Source organism: Podarcis melisellensis (assembly GCF_964234715.1).
Source record: "Podarcis melisellensis genome assembly, chromosome: 3".
In the NCBI taxonomy this organism is placed as follows: domain Eukaryota; kingdom Metazoa; phylum Chordata; class Lepidosauria; order Squamata; family Lacertidae; genus Podarcis; species Podarcis melisellensis.
This window is the reverse complement of record NC_138530.1, coordinates 77367262-77392083: the sequence shown is the minus strand read 5'-3', so window position 1 is coordinate 77392083 and position 24822 is coordinate 77367262. Positions and strand designations below refer to the sequence as shown.

Sequence of the window (24822 nt, the reverse complement as noted above, 5' to 3'; positions counted from 1 at the left end):
TTGATGCCATCTCCATATTAATAATTTCAACTCAAAAATAAATATCCAGGCTTTCTTGGATTAAGCAAATTATTTGGATACGTTCCAATGATCAGTAGCCTTTGTCATCTTGATGGAGGACGTATCTCAGGAACTAACTATACATAGGGAGTATATCCCTGTTGGTTAAGCATTTGTTAGACCTCTCAGTGACAGGGTTTGATTACGGCAATGTGCTGGTCTGGAAGCGGCAGCTAGTTCTGAACACAGTAGCTGGCTTGCTTGTGGGGGCAAACTACAGGCAGCACATAACACCCTGCTTATTGGATTTTCACTGGTTACTGATCTGCTACTGGCCCAAATTCAATATGTTCATATAAACATACAATGAACTATAAAACTCAGGATTATGCTATATGAGAGAGCAGCAAATCGCTTACACACCCAGTGAATTGTTGTAGTCTATGGGAGAGTTTCTCAGAGCTTGGCTTTTAGTGTGGCTGCCCCTGCTATGTGGAACAGCGTTCCTATGAAGATACGACAGCAGCCCACCAACCACACTTCCCAGAAACAATTTAAGATATTTTTGTTCTGGCAGGATTTCTCAGTTGGATAAATGGGTCTTACCATGAATGTCTACTTTTTTAAAGATTTTAGTCTTGCTTTAAATGTATTTGCTGTATTTGTGTTTTTGGTTGTTTTTAATTATTAAAAATTAATTATTATGTGTAAATCACCTAGAGGCAGTCATTCAGAATCTGATTAATAAATTGATTATGACAATAATAATAATTTGATACCATCAACTTCTGGGGCTTTTAACCAGTATGGGATTTGACAACTCTGTCGCTCAGAAAGTAGAGGACCATTGCTTGGTCTCTTACCTATGGGTTTCCTTGAGGCTCTATTTTATCCCCTAACGCTTTAAAGATCTGCATGAAGTCACTGGGGCAGGGCATGCAGTGTTTTGGGATTGAGCCACATCATTATGTCAATGATACCCAGCTCTGTCTTTTTCAGTTGACACCAAGAGGGCTGTTGGACTACTGAACTGTAACTTAGAAGCTGTGATGGGTTGGGTGGGCCTAACAAGCAGAGGCTTAACAGACAAGGAAGAGGTGCTGCTTGTCAGACATCCTAATCTGGGACTGGGGGTACAGTCTGATCAGGTTCACAATGTGGGGGTTTCTTTTAGACCCAGCATTGCTCCAAGAAGGTTCCATGGCTGTTGCGGCCAGGTCCAACTTTGCCCAGCTTGGGGGAGGACAGATGTGCCTCTTCCTGGAAAAAGAGGATCTGTACATAGTGAGCTATCCCTTAATCACTTTCCACTTAAAAATGTACACTGCAACGGCCTGAAGAATGTTTGGAAATTGAAGCTTGTGCAAAATGTCGTGGCCAATTTGCTTTGTTCTGCATGCTTTGCTGACACTACTGTATTGCACCAGTCTTGTACAAATTGCACTGGCTTCCAATTTGTTTCTGGGTACAATTCAAATTGCTGGTTCTTACCTATAAAGCTTTAAACACTATAGAACCAGGGTATTTGAAAAGCTGTGTCTTCCTTTATGAACCTGCCCGTAGTTTAAGAAAGTTTCTGCTGTATATCCTCACCAAAGGAGGTAACATGGATGGAAACATGGGACAAGGCCTTTTCTTTAGTGGAATGAACACCCTTCCTGCGAACATCAAACTTGCTTCCTCTTTATTTAGCTTTAGCGGGTAAGTGAAACCCTTTTTTCTCATTCTGCAAGGCTTTTGCCCCATTTTAAATGTGATTAATCACACTTTCTGTTTTAAAATGTGTTTTCTCCTCTTGTTCTTAACTGGTTTGTTATGATACTGTTTTAGAGGTCTTATGTTAAAGTTTTTCAATTATAAGTCATTTCAGATGCCCTTTTGGGACCAACAGGCAACTTAAGAATAATTTTATAAAAGTGAATATTGAGATATTGGACAATTTGTAGCGCTCTGTAGAAACTTTAATTACAAGAAGGAGATTTAGAAAGCATATTCGGTATCATAACCAATTTCTTTCTTTTATGTGAAATCATTTTCTTACCAACAAAAATCATCACTTCTTTTCTGTAGATCAAGGCTTATTCATAATCCTTGGAAAAGGAATTGGAGCATTAAATGCTCTACACATTTTAGAAGATTTATAAACTTAGAGGCTAGCATTAGCCACAGCCATACTGGTGGAAGAATGGAAAAGAAAAAAGCTGTTTGAAGCTGATCTTTAGCAGTTTTGTTTGCCAAGGCACTAGTGGGTTCTTTCACATCACAGATGTGGCTGAGCCTGGCAGTTCCATAAGGAAAGGGCTTTTGCAAATATACACAACTATTCTGGGTCCTGCATTTGATTCTGTGAAAGTCATTAAACAAATTAATACTTGAAGCTTTGCCTTCTTTTTTTACACAATAACACTACTCTCTGAAGCATGTTAATGGATTAAAATATGTGTAAGCTGTTGTCGAATAACAACAATAATATTTTTTCCTGACTTTTCAGCAGGTAAAGGCATACACTAAGTTTAATGGAACTTGCTCCTAGGTAACTATGTAAATTCACAGTAAGATAGGGGAGTTTGAAGCTTTCATGTTTCCTTCTGAAAGCTGTACTTTTCCATGCCTTGTGCCTCACTCAGCAATTGCTCCTTGGTCCAGCAAATCCACAGACTATCTAGCTGCACCTCTGGAGTAAATAATGCTGTGAGGATTACATTCCCCATGGAAGTCAGAAGATGTCATAGCAGAACAGGACAGCAACATGCTTTAGACACCCCTAAGGTACTGCAATGCACAGATAGTTCTGCTCTGAGCCCAAGTCAGAGCTCTCCTCTCCATACCAACAAACTGAGAAATCTTGTTCTGGGAAACAGGAAAAGCACTGCAAGGAGCTGTCGGAACCTCCGACCTCCCACAATCCAAATCTATAAACTTCAGGCATAATACATGCTGCTCCTCACTTGGATGGATAATGCCCTGATATTAAAAAGAAAAACAAGGAAAAGCATACTTAAAACTATTTATAAAATTATTGTAGTTGAAATTGCAGAAAATGACCAAGAACCCTAGGAGGTGTCTGGAAGAGGAGACATGAAAAATTAGTATCTCCAAATTGTTGACAATTCCATGAAATAAGATTACTGCTGCCACGTGAAGCGTCCCTTTACAAAAGACTGTCCTGTGTTCTTAAATGAAAAAAATAATGTAAATATAATGAATACATTGATGGGGGAAAAAAATTAGCATAATAAATATTTTAACTAAAATATTTTAACTAAAATATTCATTGCAATTATCTATAGAATGTGATATAAAAATATAAAAAGTATTGAAAACACAGACAAAATCCATGTCCTATTCATGTGTCCTTAGGGTGGAGCAGTCCAGATGTGTCTATATCTGGATCACTTAATACTTACAATATCTGGCACGCTGCAAGTCACATGCACCTGAGCAAGGGGTGAGGAAGAAAAGGGATGGAATGAAGAGAGCCCAGGAGAGCCCAATGCGGATACTTGTCCTGCTCATGCAGTAGGAAGTATACTGGGCCTGTTGTACATTTCCCTTAGCAATGAGTATTCAAGAAGCAACTTCTAGACATTGACTAATTTCCCTGCTCCAGAGTTATTCATCTGAACCCCAGAATATTGAATATATATATATATATATATATATATATATATATATATATATATGCTTAAAACTCAGCTGGCCTGTTGCCGTTAGCCTACCCCTATTTCTACCATCAACACAAGGCAAAATGCAGCACAGACCTGCTAGAACGTCATTTTTATCAACAAGCAATTCATCATTTTACATTCCTGAATAGGAGACTTCCTATTTCGACATGCAAAGATCACTAAAACACATTTTGCCCCTTGGGTGATATGCTAGTTTGATTTTATTTTTCCTGACATTTCACCTGTCAGATTATCATAAATATAAGAAACAAAGAATAATTGTCACATTCTCACTGGATCTCATCATCAAATATCTGGAAGTATTAAGCTGGAAGGATAATCTTGGGGGAAGGATGTGAATACCGAAGGCATTATCCTTAACTCAGATTCTGGTAGAGGATTTAAACTGTTTCAGAATGAAATAGAAACAGGTTGGAACTTCCCTTTTAAGAGTTTGAAAATACTAGGGTATTGCTACAAAGAAGCCAATGCGCACACAGAAACCCATTTTATCAATACAAATGATTTTTTTATGTTTCTTATTGCATTAAGAACATATAGAGTAGTAAGTTAAATTTATTAGGCACTAACCAACCAACATGCTGAACCAACAAACCACTCGCTGAATAAAATTTAAACATATCCTTAATGCATTCATTGAAATCAATGGGTCTGAAAGTGCTTGACTTCATACCTTGTAACGTAAACAGCTAACAGCTTGATCCTACGCAAGGTAGCACACAGCAACAAATGTCAAGATCAGGCAAGAGAGTCAGTTCTGGCACAACAGAGGAGGTCTTGTCTTTGACTGGCATTACAATCCAGTCTTACTCCTTACAACAGGGTAGTGGTTAGCACTGACAATCCTGTGGCACTCTGCAATTAGGCCACAAATAACCCCATGTGCTCCATCCTAAAGGACACATGTGCCACTAGAATCAAAACAATGTTAAACTAGCAAAAAAAGGGGGCGGGCCTTGTAGGGGCTTACTACAGGCATGCACAATATGTGCCTCGCTTTAGCTGCCGACAAATATAGTGTGCAACAACTCCTGCTGCATGCGCTTAAAAAATCCTAGAGTTTGTTTACTTACCTGCTTGACCAGTGGTAACAGTAACAGCTGCAAAAAGCCTCTGGGAGCGGCTTAAATCAGAAACGCCATTGACAGCTTCAACTTCAAAAGTGTAGTTAGCGTGAGCTAACAGGTCCAAGACGGTGACATAGTTGTCTGCTAATCCAGTTTGCTGGGGCATATATCCAACATTGCTCCCACAGGGAACACATTCGCCCTGCTCCCAGCTGCACCTCTTGCACAATACCCTGTAGGTCACATCGTTTCTTCCTCCGTTATCAGCAGGAGGGCTCCACTCCAAACTCACAGTAGTTTGGTTAATATTGAAAATAAGGTTCTGTGGTGCAGATGGAGGTCCTTTATTGAACACAAAACACACAAAAACAAATGGGAGGGAGGAGTTAAAACAGAAACCAGCAGGGGGGAATTTAGCTCATGTTTTAATTACCTAGGCAAAAGCTTGCCAGAACATAAACTTTTCATTATATTTACTACAAGCTACCAAAAATCCTGCTTGAACTCACTTGACAAGAAGCTTTATTTATTTTCCATTAAGGAAACAGGATAGTCGTTCTCTGTGTATTTACTACACCTAGCTTTAGCAGCTTTTCTTCTGCGCAATTAAAGGGATAAGTTAATGCACCTCTGAAGCTGACTCATACAAAATGCCTGCAGTTGAATTCTTGTGTCCTTTTAAAATGCATTAAACAGAATACATTTAGATCCTCTTTACCCGGTTTTGATGCAATTTACAGCTTTATTTGGGTGGTTTTGCCTTTGGGCAAACTGCACAAATTTGTTCCTTGAATCACCAGTAAGTCTACTTGCAGGTGGAATGCCAAGCCAGATCCCATTACATTTCAACCAGACTCCTTATCTACACAGGTTCCTTTTCATTTCACATGTCACTCATTGGGCGCAGTAACACATTAGGCTTATATGACAATGCAAATATATGTAGGAGAACCATATTTTCATCCTCGTCACAATATTACATATATTTGCATAGTGTGTTCTCTGGGTTATGTTGGGAGCAACAGGGAAATTAGATTTGTGTAGTTCCTACTCTGTTTACTTAGCCCACTTTGCTGCTCAGCCAGAACTTTCAGTTTCAAACACTTCTAACTCGGATAGACTAAAGGCCAATACTGTGTACCAGAGAGAAAGAGAGAGCACATCTTAACAAATAGATGCGCCTGGGGCTGGCAAGATAACATTCTTTGTGATTATCTACATGAATAACTCACTTGTGCATGCAACATATGGTGGATCAGTAGGTGCTCTGTAATAGCTGTCCTCACAATCACATCGCGAAGATCCTTCCCTGTCTGAGAAACTGTGCATAGGACAGCGGGAGCACTGCAGATCTTGCGAAGATGACTTGTAGAATCCACGGCCACAGGCTAAAAGATAATGAAACAAACAGATACCATTTTTTAAAACAACACACACGTGCGTTTTAAAGGGATATATGGCTTCAGGCATGTGAAAACGTACCGTGTTAAAATGTTCTCAAAATGCACTTTTACTCCTCTTTCATATTATGAAAAGGTCCCACACTTCACTCCCAGCAAAAGGTAGTGATTAAAAGCATAAATGGTTTCTAACATCAGCTGAACTTACACACTACAGCTTTCATTAGAAAAACCTATCCCCTCTCAGCTACATAATAATTCCAGTTTCCATAAGGACTACCAAAATAAGGCCTTTCTGCAGTTAGGAAAAAATGTATCAAACTATTATGTATAATCATAAAATAATAGAATTGCAAGGGATACCAAGGCTCATCCAGTCCAACCCCTTGGAATGCAGGAATCTTTTGCCTTATGATCAACAATACCATATCCTTCCCTCAGTACATCTGTGGGGGATAGGACTGGACTTTTAGAGTACACTTTTTAGAGTACACTGGTGCTGTAATAGGGAGCATCTTGTGTCAGTATGGAAGGAATCACCCTTCAGTTATCTTTGCTGTTAACTGAAGTAAAGGTCCACCATGCTGTCTCAAAAATAGCACTAAACCTATACATATATTTGATTCACTTTTAGCCAAATCTATCAAAACAGCTAAATGACAAAACAATTGTTTTCTCCCATAGCTGAGTTTATCAGGCTATGAGGAAAGTGCATGAGGAATGCACTGACTGTTCCAGCCCAAAGCCCCTTGTGTGGTCTCTCAATTAGTGTCTCGGTTAGTTCTATATAGAAGGCTATGCAGTGACACTTATAAAATATTCTTCAACAGCACGTACTACATAAATGCAATGAAACAATTATTTTTAGAGACGTAAATCTAGTAAAAAATAAAAGCAAAACATCAACAATGTCAGCCATTCTTTTGCATATATAAATATGCAAATTTCCAGTCATGTGTGTGCATGTGTGTAAAATGTTATATATTGAAACATATTTATAACAGCCTTTCACACATAGTTGAAAGTTAATACAACAGATTTTCAATTTAAACATCAAACTTACAAAGAAATAAAATGCTGCTAATAATCTAGGGCAGGATTATATCACAACAACTCAGTAGAAGTAAGCACCACAAAAGCGTGGAAACATAAATACATTTTTCAATAAGTGCTGAAATGCCACTAATGCTAGAACTTGCCTAAGCTCAGAGGGCAGGTGATTCCTTAGAGAAGGCACCACCATAGAAAAAGTCCTCTCCCTAGCTGCTGTTAAAAAACATCCATAGGTTGCAGCACAACCAAGAGGACTTCAACAGGCAATCACAGCCATGGAGCAGGGTTGTAAGTGAGCAGGTAAGTTGTTTATAACTTTATAGGTCAAAACCAATAAATACGTATGCAAGCAGCTTTATAGACACACATGCCTTCATCTCATACGGAGTCCTTTTTCAGCATTGGCTGTCCACAATGTAGTGAATATCAGTGTCTATAGTAATTTATGTCCGTCCATCGTTGTCCCCCCACCCCAACCCATGGAACTGACTGGTACAGAGGACCACAAATATGGTAAGCTTATACCACAAATTGTAAAGGATGTGCTGCCCATACTCTCTACCTGCCCATACTTTCTCCATGGTACTTTTGAGAACGAGCAGAAAACCAATTGGGAACTTACCCTCTTCACCTTTAACAGAAAATCCACTTCTCACTGAAGCCTGCAAATTTTATGATCATTTAAGTTGTTAAATCAATTGTAAAACAAACTCAGGCAATGCTATAAAAGCATATAAAAGTGCATCTGGGAGCAAATAATTTATGTAAGCCCAGCAAACTGCAAGTGAATCACAGAAAAAGCATGTCTAAAGTAATGAGATAGGAGATCTGAACCGGCATGAATTCAAATTTGTATTGCTGAACACAAATAGTAATGCAATCAAACTAACATTTTGTATTTATTCAGTGTCACGGATACTGAAAGTTGTCAGTCACAGACAAACATGGCTCCAAAATGGAAGTCATAGAATAGTGGCTGTGGTGCATACACTAGATCAGCTGTAACAATCACAGGCGTTTTCTAGGAACCCGTTTCACAATAATATCCTGTAAGTCAATGGATACCACTGTGGGTATTCCCTGGGTATGATTACTACTCCCTCTCCCTCTGTTCCACCTGCCCCAAAGTCCTACCTCGGTCAAATGCGTACACATACGTGTGTTCAGAAATCACAGCCAAAGGGAAGAGACACTTGTATTCTAAATATTTGTGGTGGTCTATCACTTTTTACTACTTGTTTAACAAAAGGTTTCTTCTACTGCAGCGATTTGCCCTAAAATTAAGCAACAATATATAAATTTAATGCAGCAGTCGCCAATCTTTTTGGGCCGAGGGGCACATTTGGAATTTTGAAAAGAAGCTGAGAGCACCAGTCAGAAAATGGCGAGTGCTAGAGGTGCATCCTAACACAAAATGGCTACTACCTCCAAAAAGAGGCAGTCAAGATCTATTCATTTTGGTGTTTGTTTGTTTGTTTGTTTGTTTGTTTGTTGTTGTTACAAAAAAAATATGAAAAAGTCTTGGTTGTTGCTGGTGTGCTGCTGTAGATTAGAATTAGAATTAGAAAATACAGAAGCTGTGGAAGTTAATTTAACTTAACCTTTGGAGTGTGTGCCCCACTCCCAGTTAGAACTAGTTCCGGTGCCAACATACAGTTGCCATAGAGCAAGCGCAGGCACAGACAAACTCGGCCCTCCAGTTGTTTTGGGACTACAGTTCCCATCATCCCTGAGCACTGGTTCTGTTAGCTAGGGGTGATGGGAGTTGTAGTCCCAAAACATCTGGAGGGCCGAGTTTGCCTGTGCCTGCCGTAGAGAGTCATCGAGCGCTTTGTAGGGGACCTCATCTCACCCACAAACAGCTGACTTTGCTTGAAGACTTCCAAAAGGAACAGCCAAATGTAATTGGTTCCATTGTCGAACTGCTCTTAAAATTAATAAGCACCTTCACTGAAATCTACCCTTCTGTAGCTGAAATCCATTAGAACTTTCCCTGACCTCTGAGGAAGTAGAAAACAAATCTTTGCCATTTGCTGTGTGACAAAGATGGAGCCAAAGATACAGAGGTGGAGTTATAGATCTGTGTCACCTAAACAGAAGCCATTTCTTGAATCTGAAAAGGAGCGTTTTTTGTCACATACAAGACTAAGGTAGAGTAAAAGATCTTTCCCCTTCTCTCTTTTTTTGTGGGCAGAAATGCAACTTTGATTTGAGTGGCAATAACCTAGAGTGCCCATGGTTTAAAAAGAACATTGCACTGTTATTAGCACATTGCACATTTTGCATCCAGGATCCTAGACTGGATCAGCAATCACTGAAATGCACTGGGCAGCCATCTCAAGGGAACCCTATGTAAATAGCTCCCTTGGCCCTTTCAAGTGACAGTTTGGTCATTTTAATCTGCTTTAGAATGCAGCATGTGAAAGCACTCTGGGGTTAGATTACCAAAGGTAAAAATGTCATTTAGACACCTATTGTATATTCAGTGTCTCTGGTGATCTTTCTAATGCCTCTGAGAATGTGTCCCTTAGGGCCAGTGAGGCTGTGATTATTGAACTGTTTGCTTTGCAAAGAAAAATCTCATGTAAAATCAGAACTGAGTAGCACAACAAAATTTCATGGAAGGCTTGTAACACAAGTCACATTCACAAATGAAATCACTGTGGACTCAAGTAGCTATCACTTGCTACTAAGGTTTAAGCTTATTTCTGTGTTGTAATCCTCTTCCAGAGCATAAATATTATTTTGGCAAGGAATGGGGGCTGTCCCTTTACCATGGAATATATCCCAAGTAAAAGGAATACTGCTTAGAAAATGTGCACCCTTCTAAATCCAATCTCTCTAACACAGAGAAAAGACACTTTACAGCAGCAAAGTGACGCTTATTGCCCATGTTTGACATAAGGAAAGATAACTGGGTAACATACAAAAAGCAAATGATGGCATTCAACTAAGTTCTACTCAGAGCAGTCATATTGATATTAATGGACCTAGCTTAGTCAGGTTCAGGGCTTTTTTTCATGGATAACTCACTGGAACTCAGTTCCAGCACCTTTCAGGTAGGTGCCACTGTCATTCTAAGAGAAAGGAGGCAGCATTCATGGTGACCTCTTTTTCTAGAAAAATAGCACTGGTCAGGTTCATTAATTTTAGTAGGTCTACTGTGAATGAAACTTAGTTGAGTGCCATCACACAACTCCCCCCTCCTATAAACAAATGCAATTCTAAGAATATAAGAAAAGTTCTGATGGATCAGGCGAAACACCCATCTAGTCCAGTATCCTAATCTCACAATGACCAAAAACATGCCTATGAGAAGCTCGCAAACAGGACCTATGCAACAGTTCTCTCCCCACGTATTCAGGGTATGAGGAACTCAATTACACTTCACTGTTTCCAGTGCTGGCAGAGCAGCGGAGACAAAAGAAGAGCTACAGCAGAAGGCATGTAGAGTGAGATATATTTCTTGACAGATTTGAGGAAATGTAGATATTAATATGGCCAACTAGGCAGTTTTGTAGTCTCAATGCATGGATGAGATGATGGCGATGTTGGAATGAAGGCTGGGATTTGTTTGGCACTGGGGAACATTCTGGGACAAGCCAGGCTTGTACAGAAGGGAAGGGATCCATGTGAGCTGGGAACAGACCAGGGTGGCAGAGCAGCTTTTGTGAACTGATTTTGAGGTGAAAGCCAACAGGAGCTGGTGAGGGTCCAGATTGGGTCAGATCAACCTCCTGGGGTGAAGATGGAAAAACTAATGGAAATGAAAATGGTGGAGGCATAGAAGTAGGCATTGTGCATACTGGGGCACAGGACAGCAATTCAGAGATACCAAATAATCACAGGCCAAAATGCAAGTGGCAAAGAGAGAAACTGTATGGAAGTGTTTACATGCTAATACTAAAGGTTTCTGAGCCAATATGGGCAAATTGGGAGTGCCTGGACTTAGAAGAAAGCACTGATATAGTGGGTATAAGAGAAACCTTGTGGAATGGAGAGAACCAGTAGGACAAGGTTCTCTCTGAATAGAAAATCTATGGGGTCCAAGCAATTCTAGCTTGCCGAATCAGTGCCTTGTTGCTTCTGAATACCAATTGCTGGAAGCCGCAGGAAAGGAACGTGTTGTTGCACTCAGGCCATGCTTGAGGGTTTCCCACAAGCCTGTGGGACCAGATGGGCCATTGGTCCAATCCAGCAGGCTCTTCCCACATTCTTAGTATTTCAGTTTGAACTTACCTTTCTTTTTATTTATTCTAGTTATTTATCAGTCACTTTTCAAGGCATCTAGAAAAGAGTAATATTGAAATTAATATAAAGTATTTTGTGGGGAGGAGGAAGGTAGGAAGTGCTACTCAGAGCAGGATAAATTCTGATGCCATATTCTGATACCAGTTGCTCACAATCAGATTATTAAACTGAGCAGTCCTGTCTGAAAGAGGAAATTTACTTGCTATTAGAGTTAGGACTTTGGTTTATTTTTCTTCCGTCTGTTAAAGAGCGAATAAATCTTTGTTTTGTTTCAATATAAGAGCAAACTGTATATTGTTAAGTGAATTTTACTTGGATTTTTCTTTCTTGTTTGTCTGCCTGTCCCTATATATCTTCCATTTTCTTTTCTTTTTTAAAGTGGTTGGGTTTATTCAGAAGTTTCATTACTGAAGTTATACAGCTGCTAAAAGATTAGTAATAAAATAAAAATAAGACAGTTCTGTAACAAGAAACCTATGAGCCTCTGCCTTTCTAAAAGAGCTACATAAACCTAGGTCAGGATACATTGCTGCTATGTCCTTGGTTTTTTTAAATGTAGATTTGGGAGGGTCTAAGTTCTTTAATTCCTATTACTGCAACATTTAGATATTTATGTCATATTAATGTTCTGCAATTCAGAATTGAAAATGCAGTTTGCCAAAACAGGAATCTTACTGCTAATGTTGTGACCTCTTCTTGGAAGGACAGATCCAGAATCTTCATTTTAATCCTATTGACAGTGTCTCAGTGGGAATAATTACAATAGCCTCAAATCCAGACCTCCTGTCATTGATATATAACCATTTTCTAATACTGAAAATGAGCAGCATATGAGGTGGATGGAAACAACATGGTGCAATGAATAAAGATTTGTGAGTATTCTAATGCAGTAATCCAGTGCAATTATTTTGCAACCCATGACACAGGAGAACCCAGGAATGCAAATTTTTGATTAGACATTGAACACACGGTTCCAGGATATATGCTTCTTTTCAAAAGCATATTGTGGGAATTCACAGCTTTAACTATTACATTAGGTATATTTTGATTTTAGTGATGCTATTTTTTCTGTTCTTATTGATGGTTTTTTTCCAGTAAGTTTTTAAATATCTGCTTTTACACATTTTAATTATATTCTGTTACCTTAAGCTTTCTTTTTGATAAAGGCAGTAAATAAAGAAGTATCATTTTACACTAGCAAAGACATTTTAAGAACCAATACATATTCAAAATATGTCTGCAAAGAAGGAAGTAACTGAAATCAAAGCATCTAATATAACAAATCAGCATTTAATAGAGGGGGAAAGGCAACAGGAAAGGGAGATTTTATTATCATAGACCACTTTTTCCATTATAATTCTCAGTCATCATGACCATGTTAAAATGTATTTTTTTTAATAGTCAAAGATGTCATCTGTTATGTTTTTCATGGCACCTAATACATTCTTGTGAGATAGCATATATATATATATATATATATATATATATATATATATATATATATATATGCTGTTTTATTTTATTTGTCTCACACTATGCAGTGATAAATGCCTAGCTTTAAAATATGTTTACTTTATCTTGCAAATGTTTCTTTTAAACAGCAATAGTGTCTAAAGTCTATGTGTGCTTCCATCAAAGAATTACATTGTATGGTTAGCCAAAGTAAACACGAGACTTTTAATGGCTCCTCAGCAATAGTGTGAATGACATCTCCAAATAAGACTGTCCTCTAGCTGCATACCATCACCAGCTCAATGTTTGCTGTTGCTTGTCAAGAATCTCTCAGACTCGTTATTCCCCTCCACCCAATAATACCCTGGCTGTCATACGTATTTCTAACATCTTTCAAGATTTGCTCACTGTCTATTGTTCTCACAAAAGAGAAGTGCCCAAACTTGAAAAGGCATTTTCATTTCCATTTTTTAAAAGCTGAACCTGGTAAATATATTGGTTTAATATTGCAGAGTACGTTCCATTTTTCAAGAAAATATTCTATTTTACTGAATATTGCTTTTTTGGCCCGTCATACATCAAATAGTGCATATACTAATACGTAAATCAAAGCACCAAGCAGTGACAAATTCAGCATATACCAGTCTCCCCGCCGCAAAAAAATGATTATGCTTGGTTCATATAACAATGGCTCAAAATCTCTGCACTAAAATAAGGTTCAGCTCACATGTAACTGAAACAGTCAAACCATTGTTTGCATACCACCACTCCTCTGTCTGCACACTCTGATTTTGTCCTTGGCTTGTAGTTATGTTCTGTCTTCACTATCCACAAGCTGTAATCAATAATAAATCTTGGCTTAACTAGAAGTCTAGGTTTGGATGACCTGCTAAACGTAGCCTTGGTCTATGACAGTAGGAAAGCGTGACTGTGACACGTTCTTGCTAAGCCATAGTTTGGCTTACTTTGACATGCAAACCAGGCTACAATATCCAACTCAAACTATGGCTTTCACAAACCAGAGTTTACCTCCAAACTAGAACTGGAAATTCACTAAACAGTGAGACCAAAGCTCAGTCCCAGGGGCTAAACTGAGATATAGGTGTTACATCCAAACTAAGTATATAAAAGACAAGTATTGCATGTTACTATGTTATCGCATGATAACATTTTAATTATGATGCAACAATTGCAACCGAGTGAATCCGTCCCAAAAATGGCCTGTTCAGATATAAACCGCTGAATAAAGAAAGCAATAAGGTAAGGTGGTGTTTCAAGAGGCTTTGTCACAGTGCATTTGAATTAGTTTTTTAATTTAATTTTTCTCTAGTAAGCCTTAATGGCAAGCCAGCAAGAAATAAATCTGGAGGGCTTATGCATAATAATAAACAGAAGCAGACATGTCTATAGGCTTTCCAATTGAAATGTAATTAAAATAATTTAATATCAGATTCATGTTTTCTTTGGGTAGTGACTTGCTCTAAGTGTTCCAGCAAGCTTTTATTCAAAAGGGAGGGGAGGGGAGGCGGGGGACATAAACCTGAGTTTGACAATAAAACAGTACTCAAAGGACAATCAGATAAGAGAAAGACCGTTATACTGCCATCAAAAATTTAAGGGTTTCTGTAGCTACCCAGGATGCCTATATGTGCATCACAAGCTTCAGCTGAAGTCTTCCTGTGCTGAAAGTTAAGTAGGTACATATGTTTGTGTAACTGAAACATATGTTTGTGTAAGTTTCAAGACCTAGAGATAGAGAATTTACACGAAACAATTTGATTCACAGGCACTTTTTTTTAAAAAAAAATACTTCATTAAAATGAAATTTAAAACAACTTCCCCTTACATCAGGATTTTCCAATCAATGCTCATAGTCCTTTTCAACTTGCCCAACAGAACATTCTCCCCTCTTATCCCCCCAAAACACTGTTCTGGGGATTCTCCCGCTCCCCGACACAAAGTTGGGGGACGAGGAGAGTGGGAGAAGCCATGAGCATAGCCAATGGGGGGCAGGGAGGAAGCTCCTCCCCCAATCGAGTAAAACAATAGAAATACTTAACTAATGGACCAATCACATTGGTTCTGCCCCCCTAACCAAAGTCTTGACCCTCAACAAAGTCGTGAGCCCCCTAAAAAAAATCCTGGCTACACCCATGGGAGAGCCCTATTGTGCTAGCGGAAGTCCTTACTCAGGCTTCCACTAGGGGGGCTAATTTGCTGGAACCTGCCTGATAACTCCAGAAAAAGAGGGTTTTTCATCCATTTCTTATGTGTATATTTCTTGTATTCCAAGTTGCTTAACATGCCACAAAAAAGAAGTGTATCTTTTGATGTAATTGTAATGTTTAGCTTTTTTTTGGTAGCTTTGTTAACAGTGTTTTATAGATTGCAGTTGCTTTGCTGGTCTGTTAATTATTCTATATGATTTCACCTGCATTTGTGACGTTTCCTTATCTTCTATCATGTTATTGTTATTTGGGGTTTGTAAGCCACTTTGGGATTCATTGTAATGAAAAGAGACATAGAAATATAATAAATCAAATCAACACAACAACAAATTTTTAAACTGAAAACAGAGAAACAATAAAAAAATAAGGTGAACTCATAATGCATTTTAACAAGAAATACAATTGTGCATGGATTGGGAGGTGGCAGCGCTGTGTGGTTTATATATATTAGTCTTTGTTTAAAAGAAATTTGGAAATGAAATAACTTAGCATGGAAATGGCTGGAACGTGGCTAAATAAACCAAGAAGAGAAGGAGGGTCTGTATAGTTGTAGTAAGAGAAATTTTGATAGCTGTGTGACAGGTTTATTTTCTGGAAGTTTTTCCTAGGAGGGGTTATTCCCAGAAACTCATAACTCTGCAGTTCGGAGTAGTATTGCAGGAGCCACTGCACTGTGAAATGAAGCTGTCTCTGCTAATTGCACACCCTGATCATCAAAACTGTATCTCAGCTGATAGTGTATCAAATCTGCCTGGCTGAACTTGAGGATTTGGCAATGTCACTTCCCACTAAGTGTAATACAGAAAGGGGAAAGGGGGGCAGAGTAACGCACCCATCTGAAATGATAAAGAACACACAGAGGAAAAACAGATGACAGATTGTGGAGACAGAATAATCACAGATGGAGACCAGGTGGAAGAGGTCAAGTAAGATTTTCAAATTTCGTTTATTTTCATTCTTAAAACTATGCCCTGGTGTGTAAATGTTCAACAAGGATCTGATAAGAAAATGTATTTGTAAATGTGTCTGAACAAGCAAAATGTATTATACTCAAGTGGGTTTTAGCCACAAATAGCAAAGAAATAATGTGCAGGGATAGGGAACGTATATAAATAAATACAGTCCAAATCCATAGCCTTTGGAATTGTTTAAAGACTAAAGCAAATGCAAAGTCATGGAGCTGAACAACTGGAATGGGGGAGAGAATCCTGACAACATGATAGAAGCAATTGCCTTTATTAAAGTCACAGTAAAAGAAAAATAAATTATAGTACAGTTGGCTGCATATCTGCTTTTGTTTTTCCAAGTTCTAAATGATTTCTGGATAATAAGGCCTTCCACTTATAGCTGTCTTTTTACATGCCCTCTTATTGTACAGAACTATCTTATGCAGATTTACTCAGAGGCATGTGTCGCTGTGCACAATGACATTTACCCCCTAGTACATAATATGCTTAGAATTGCAACCAACCATACCTTGAGCCCTCTGATCTCTCGCTCAACCAGCAAAAATAAGATGCCTATCCATGTGATGCTGACTAAAAGCTCCACATATACTATGCAAATAATTACAAGTTTAATGTCTCATTCACCTCCCCCTCTTTTCCCCTGCTCCTATTTTTCTTTTTCTATGTTATGCAAGACCTGTGCTCCTTTATGTTCCTTCCCTTATAGTCACTTTTAACCATTTGTCCTTGTTTATATCCTTTTAAACTTTGTATGGTAAAATCACCTTTTAATTAATAGTTTTTATCCCTTATCTTATGTGTTCAGTTTATCCGTATGTTTTATCTTATGCTGGTTTGATACTGATACTGATCCTATGTTATCTCCCCCCTCTCTCCCCACTTCTCTTTCCCTCTTCAACCCCACATTGCCTAGAACAAAAAAAAGTCTCTAACTGACTGTAATTGACTTGTATGAAGGATTATACTACTTAAAAACATCGAGACACTGAATGTACTTTTGTTACTTATAGAAAATCTTTCAATAAAAACATTTTAAAAAAAGAATTACAACCATGTTTATTATCACATTTCATGTTATCATAAATATGACATAGAGTTCAGGATATACTGGATGTTCCATTTTATACTCCTAGTTATTCCCATAAAATAAACTAGGCTGGAAGATGTTGACTTGTGTGCTTCATAATTTGGAGGGATTTGAACCTGCATTTCCTGGATTCAATTCCAATAGACTAGTCACAATACTGGCTTTCCTATCTGGAGATTTCATTTAAAGACTTGAATAAATTTTGAACTTGTTAGTGGAATGCTTGGGAGCAGGGGAAGAGTACATTGCAAAGAATGTAACACAGTATGTAACACAGAATGTAACACTGGTTCTTCTCACTAACAATCATTGGCTCTGCAAACTACATCTGATTGAAGGTGTAGTACTGTACAACTAAATCTGGATTGCCATGGATTTCTCCATGAAAAGAATCTACAGTATTCATGGACTCCAACAGCATGCACAACAGCCTCCAAAACCTAAAACAGCTACTCACCAGCTACAACACGCCATATACAAACACAAGCACCACACCCTGTAGCAGACCCAGATGACAACTCCAGCAACACTATTACAGGACCTAATAATGTCATCCACAACACCAGGGGATTATTCACCTGTTCATCTTCTAATGTGATATATGTCATCATCAGCCATCAATGTCCATAGAACAACAAGCACGCCACTCTTCAAAAGAACAAATGGACACAAATAAATAGACATCCAAAATGGCATATTCAAAAACCAGTAGCAGAACACTTCAGCCTCTCAGGACGCTTGGTAGATTACCTTAAAGTGGCCATGACTGAACAAAAGAACTTCAAAAACGAAACTGCAACATGAAACCGCTGAATTATAATTCATCAATTATCAACTGTCTTAACTCTTAACTACTTTATTAATTACTTCAAAGGCATAAAGTGTTTCCCCAAGTTATACACATATTTGGGGGAGCGGGGTTGTAAACAGTGAAGTAAGAGGGAAATGAAATACTGAAGCTTAGAGACAGTGATAATTATGTAAATATCCACAAACCAATATAAATACCTGTAATTTGGGACAGGACTTCATCAGTGCTATTTTTCTAGAAAAAGATGTGCTGGAACTCACCATCAATGCCTCCTTTGTTCTCTTATAATGGCAATGGCGCCCATCTTAGAGGTGCCAGAACTGCGTTCCAGCTGAAAAAAACCCCTGTACTCCATGCTCTTGACGCGGACTGTAGTCTATGAAAAATTACACTCAAAGCACCATAAAAGCCTGTTATCTGTACCAAAGGATGGTTGGTACAAACCAGTGGTATGTTCAACATGAAACTCTATTAGTAATAGCCTGAAATCTAGCATAACACATATAAACAACACTGATTTAAAAGGGATGTGCTGACAAAACGCAATGAGTGAAAAGACTGAAGTACATGCTTCAAGCATTGGGATTAGTAACAGCTGCACTAATATATGTTGAAATTGAACCTTCCTGCACAGCTGCAAACATCTATACTTTACCAGGGCTCACCTGCAGCCACTAAGACTAGGCTAGAGCAGAGATGGGATGCTGGTGTATTCTGAGCAGGTTTCTTAAGGGCTGGCAAAGCAGTCTCAAATTCCCCAGAGAACTTGTTACCATTTAAAAAGTTTCTGGAGATTCCACTAGCTAACAAGTGGAGCTGAAGTTCATGGTTAGTTTGCACCATACCTTGCATGATTAAAGGTTCCGTACCACTTTGCTTAACAATGTGTATCAAAGATACTCTGGTGCTGTTACCTTCTATATCTGAACTCTTCTGTATCTCAAACATCGTTACATCCCATAATGACTTCACTGAGACCGAATCACACTCATCCCAACTTAATTGTAGGCTGGCAGATAATTCATAGACACTGAGTCTCTCTAAAAGCAACTTTTACACAGAAGAGACGAGCTCTTATTGAACAGGAATTACAGAGATCTTTCACAGAAGCAAGATCTGAGGAACAACTACACAGAAAACTAGCCCAAGGCTAATCAGACACTTGCAAGATTATCTGTGTAGGCTCCGGTGGAAATGCACCTCAGAAATGTAGTATTTGTGCAAATGTGCCCAATTAAGTCTAGCTTAGATTTCTACCTTGGTTTTACTACATTGGGAAGGTCAAACTTCAGAGAAGTCTGGGGCTGGACATTAGATCCAAGTTAAAGGTTTTACAGTGATCTGCCCCATTTCTTCCAGATTATCTAAATACATTGTTTCTCAGAGCCCTACAACTAGCTTGTAACCATATAGCATGGCCATTTATTGTACTTGTAACTGGTACATTCATATATAACAATCACTATGCAAACCATATCACTCCAACACCACATATTGGGTGGTATCCACATTAGCATGTACATAGAGCAGGTCGACTCCATCCGCTGCATGGTGATGCTGTCATGCAACATCCTCTAATAACAGCTACAGACAAACACATGACCACCACACACCAGCAGAAACACTGCCACATAGAACCACATGCCACATGTTGCGAAGGTCCCCAGGCCATAATATAATATGTAGGCAGGAGCACTTTAACAGGCAGCCCTGTACTCAAGGCAGCTCTGTCTTCCTGAGAAACTGAAATCTGTATTTGACTAACTGAACAGATGTGATGCTAGAAACCATGACTGCTAAGTCAAATCAAGTTGTTCAAGACACTGCACTTCAAAGAATATAAAAAGGACATAGCAATGGAGGACAATCAAGTAGAAACTGACAAGTTGATTGTATCTACACACTGCACATAATTAGGCAAATACCATAAAATACCGGTAGGTACCATTTTTTAATGTCCCCCAGTATAAAAAAAATCTCTCTGTGTAGAAAAGTATGACGGAGAAAAAACAGCCTACCACTCTGACTGTCCTACATCCAGGGGAGTTTTCCACAAGAGAAATTTTCAGAGAAATATTTCCTCCACCAGCAATTTGAAGTGATGGGAGTCAATTCTATCACATGAGAATTCTGCCTTCTCATTACCATCTAATTCCACTGCTACTGGAGATCCAGATTTAATCTATACGTAGGAGAAGGCAGAATCACTTGGCACAAATTCTTTACTAGGTTCTACCCACATACCACTCTAATTTAAAGCTGGAGATTTCACAGTCCCAATGTTGACGGAAAGCATGAAAAACAGAATCTCAGCAAGCTCCCTAATTATCCCAAGAATTGCTGTGCCCTGAATGCTTATTATACCTATAAATCTTGATGTGTGAAATTAAATGGGAGGGGAAGGGGAATAACACAAATACACATCTAACATTTTTCTGCAAAAGCTTCTAACAGCCCACGGTTTATTCAATAGCCTAAAAGGATATTTGCTTGCTTCTTTGTTTATTGTATTGGCTGGCCTTAGTGTTGCTATTGTTTATTTATCAGCATTACCTATTTACCTGAAAACAAACTTGAACAGCTTTGTGCTTTACATATCAGCCCGTCTAAAACAGGGCAGTCCAGCCTTTCATAGCAAGGGATACCTTGACAGGGAACCCACTAGGCTTTGGGAAGGGAAGGAGGTGGGAAGATTCTAGGACCCTGTCAGAGATGTCGTGCCTCCTTCCCAAAGTTCAGTGACTCATTTAGCTGGGTATGGGAAGGTAGTGCTAGGGCTGTTGAGCTGGGAGGCATCAAATGTTGCCGAGGGCCACCAAAAAAGGCCTTGAGGGCCGCATGCAGCCCTTGGGCCGTGTGTTGCAACTGCCCTGTTCTAAAACATTGTTACACAATACTATGATTTGTTTTAAGGTTCGAAATTTGCCAAGGATGATACACAATTACTATGTTTCCTTGAAAAACCTTGTTTCAATGCAAAACCTATTTCCTGAGCATCCCTGGATTTTATTATGAACTGAAAGAATTGTGCCCTGCTTTTCCCCTCCAAAGTAACGGCTCAAAGTAGCTTATAAACAGAAAAGAAAAACAAAAAAAGTTAAAAGCAATAATCCAACCATTAGAAGACAAATTACCAAACCAAAACAGCACCACACCCACCCACCCACCCACCCACAGAGCTTCACTCACAGAATCAAACACTAGTTCAAAATTTAATGTTTTTACTGCCAGACAGACAGAAATAAATAAATGAAGATGGTCACCTAACCTCTTGGAGCAGGGAGCTTCACATACAGAGCACCACCACAGAGGAAGTTTTCTCACATGTTAAGAAGGCAAGGGCACGTGCAAGAGGGCCACAAAATTCACTTAAAATGAGACAGACCTTCAAATAGTTTGTTCCCAAGTAGTTTGGGGCTTTGTAGGCCATAACAACCACCTTTAATTTGCATGAGAAGGGAGAGAAGTTGACAAATATTTGAAAGATAAAACTTAGAAAGTGGCAAAAAGAATGCATCCTACGCTGCTACTTAAACTTCTCTCATCCCTGGACTACATTTCCCTCAAAGAGCATAGCGTTATTGGCTTGTACAAGGAAAGTGATGGGCTAAAATCAGAATGACTGGAACCAGCTAGGTATTGTCAAATCTAAAGAAACTTATATCAATTTTTAAAAGTGGACCAGAGGATGAATTTCTTTTTAGCCTCACAAAATCAGCATATTATTCCAATCCATCTGACAAGGTTGACCATACTGCCAATTACAAGGAAGCTGGAGACAAATGTTTCATTCAGAAGCCCACCCTTCACAATAGATAAACTTCTTCCACAGCAGCAAAGCAAAGCTATGCCTCTTATTAAGTTCGCTTCTCCTGTTTCTATGGAAAACTCTTTGGAAATAAAGACTGGCTCATGCATGCATTGGCAAGTGCTCGATGCATTGTTCATGTCTACAAAATCGAACATGGCATATTAGGCTGTGTGTATAATGCTTTCCCCCCTTCACATCACTAAACATCTTGCAACAGTTAAAAGTAGCTTATTTATTTATTTACCCCCTTGTAAATTTAGAGATGGATATATTGCAAAAAATCCCCCCCTCCCCACATGTCCCCATTTTCAAAGATGCTATAAATGAATTTGCATAAACGGGATCAGCAATGCTTGGGTGATTGGTTACTGCTGCTGTTCCTCACCTCAAGCTACAATCCCCTTCTGGCATCAAAGTTTGTTGTTGGGAAAGCTGAAAGTTACAAGAAAAATATCCTGTGGGGTTTTTTAAAACAACAACGGCTGTGCAAGCTGAATCAAACTGAATTCTTGCTTGACTCAGGTGAGAACAAGAGAATGCCCATCATCAAGATAGAAGATATGTGATGAAGCACAATTGTCCCAATCCAAAAAAGTTAGCCAAGCCCCTCTCAAGTTCATGGAATGAAACTTAAGCACTGACCTGCTCTGAATCTCAGGCAATATATGTAAAATTATAACACACAGGCAGAAAGACTGTAGAATTCTGTGTGTGTTCTGTTTTAACAGAAAATTTTTGGCAGTGGTGTATGGCCACATTCATTCCTACATTATTCTTTGTATGCATGTTAGTTACAGTACGTGAGTTGCTTTGTCTACATAGTGCAAGGGCCCCCAACTCTTTTGGGCCTGGAGGCACATCTGGAAATCTAAAAAACTGTTGTGGGCACCACAAAACACCTATTTCACAGAATAAAATCTGGTGACGTTCAGGACAGCACTCAAAACTGGTAACACACCTACACACTGACCAAAATCAAACAGAACAGGGATGCAAAAAGCAGGTAATAACCCCCGCCCCACAACCCTCAAACAAAGGAAACACTCAACAGCCAAAAAATAAAATAAAATCACAGAAGAGACAGAAAGTCTTGGTTTGTGGACATCGTGTTGGGGACTCCGGATATAGTGGGTTTATTCAGGCTCCACTAGTGTGGATCAGGGATTAGAAATACTGGGAAGTCAGCAGCAACACTGGGAAACTAGCACAGAATGAAATGAGTGAAAATCTCCTCCTAATCTGATGGCCCTAATCTGAGTCCCTCAACCCCTGGTTTAAAGGCAGTGCTGCTAAATGGGGTCGGCTGTGGCCCAGGCGGTTATGCCTAAAATTCTGGTGTCGGCAAATTCTGTGAGTAAAGTTCCCATTCCCAGTAGGTGTGTCTATGCAATGCGGAGTGGGGGAATTTCCCTCTTCCACTCAATCCATTTGTATTCCAGCCACATCCGACAGCAAGACTATACGTAATCACAAAGCATCCTTAATATAATCTTAGATCTAAAAGATTTGTAGTAGCATGAAGTGGCTGCATAAAAAGATTGCTTTTAAAATAGTGTTTTACAAATATTTTATTCTCCATCATTCGTGTGTGTGTGTGTATGTGTGTGTGTGTGTGTGTATAGGGCTTTGTTCTTGTTTTTCACCAGCTCACCCAACATTTACAATTATTCTATTCAAGGTTGCTAAAGGAAAAATACATTTTTCTTTTCTTTTTTTTCTTTCCACCTCCATGTATATCTCTATGCAATAAAAGAAGGGTCCTAAGAACCTCAGGTACATCACACCAACAAGAAGACTAAAGTGGAAGTGAATTTTATCCGTCCATATTAAAACTCCAGATTGTAGCACAAAATCAATACGATGTAACCCTATTTGTAAACGTGAAGTCATAAATTATTTAACACTTGGCTCATAATTTTAGCAGCAGGAGGAAATAGCTGAAATATACAATAAAAGCTGATATCCTAAGCTATTTTTAATCTACTTATGCCCAGCTATGTTAATACCACTCATTTATCACAAAATGGCAACACACATGCTGACCCAGCAATGCAACTTATTGCAAATGCACAACAGACACTCACTAATAGCTCAAAGTGCTATTAGCACATCGTAGTGAGAATAAACATTCAATGTGTTTTTAATGAGTTTAAAATGGGTTACCTTTCTGCAGCATCAGGAATGTTCTTCATTTTCAAACAGGCGGTACATTAAAAAAAGTTGTTCTATTTTTAATACTTAAATTTATAAATATTGTTTCTACATCTTCCCTATCTCCAGCCTGTCACAAGCAAAAATAATAATAAATGCAACTATTGGAAACAACACCCCCCCCCATGCCACACATTCTAATCCCCAAATGTTATCAAACTTAAGGACCTGGAAAGACACAAAAATACCTGCTTAAAATTTCCCTTAAGCTGCTCACCTCCCAGGTTGATGTTTCTAGTAACCTGGGCTTGAGATAGAAGAAATCTCTGTGTCATTTTAAGAGGAAAAACTAGGCAAACTATTAGATACCCAGTATTCTCCCACTAGTCTTCCACTTAGAATCACATTTTCTTGAAGTGGATTATGAGGACATCTGTGCATAATCAGTGGTGGAGATTTTGAGGGGGGGAATCTTTTGAAAAATAGGATAATTTGCATTGGGTAATTGGCATTGGAAAACTTTCTGATGCCCTAATGAGTGCATGATTATTTTACTTGTACTTAGTAAACAATGCTAGTAACTCTGAAACTGTCGAGCATGCCAAATATTGTATTTGCAATTGGCACAAATTCATCATTTCTAATGAACTAACGAAACAGAAAATTTTCGGGGGGGGGCACTCACATCACAGTTTGCAATTATCCAATTTGACCCTCGCACACCAATGTTGATAGAATTTACTGACAAATCCCCAACTGTGTCACATTCGTGTAAAATATTGCTGCTTTTCCAAATAGGAGATAAAACACTACAATATATATACGGTAAGTCTCATTCAGACATAACTTTAAAG

General features: G+C 38.8%; 1 protein-coding gene across 4 annotated transcripts in view; it reads right to left on the bottom strand.

The window, feature by feature from the left end:
• EPHA7 (EPH receptor A7) overlaps positions 1–24822 on the bottom strand; it is a 166237-nt gene that overhangs the window by 102910 nt on the left and 38505 nt on the right. For all 4 annotated transcript variants that reach the window (XM_081906994.1, XM_081906993.1, XM_081906996.1 and 1 more), the window contains exons 4-5: positions 5989–6144; positions 4763–5098 (exon numbers count right to left, since the gene is read on the bottom strand). In XM_081906994.1, coding sequence (XP_081763120.1) covers positions 4763–5098; positions 5989–6144 — 492 coding nt within the window. The remainder of the gene's footprint in view (positions 1–4762; positions 5099–5988; positions 6145–24822) is intronic.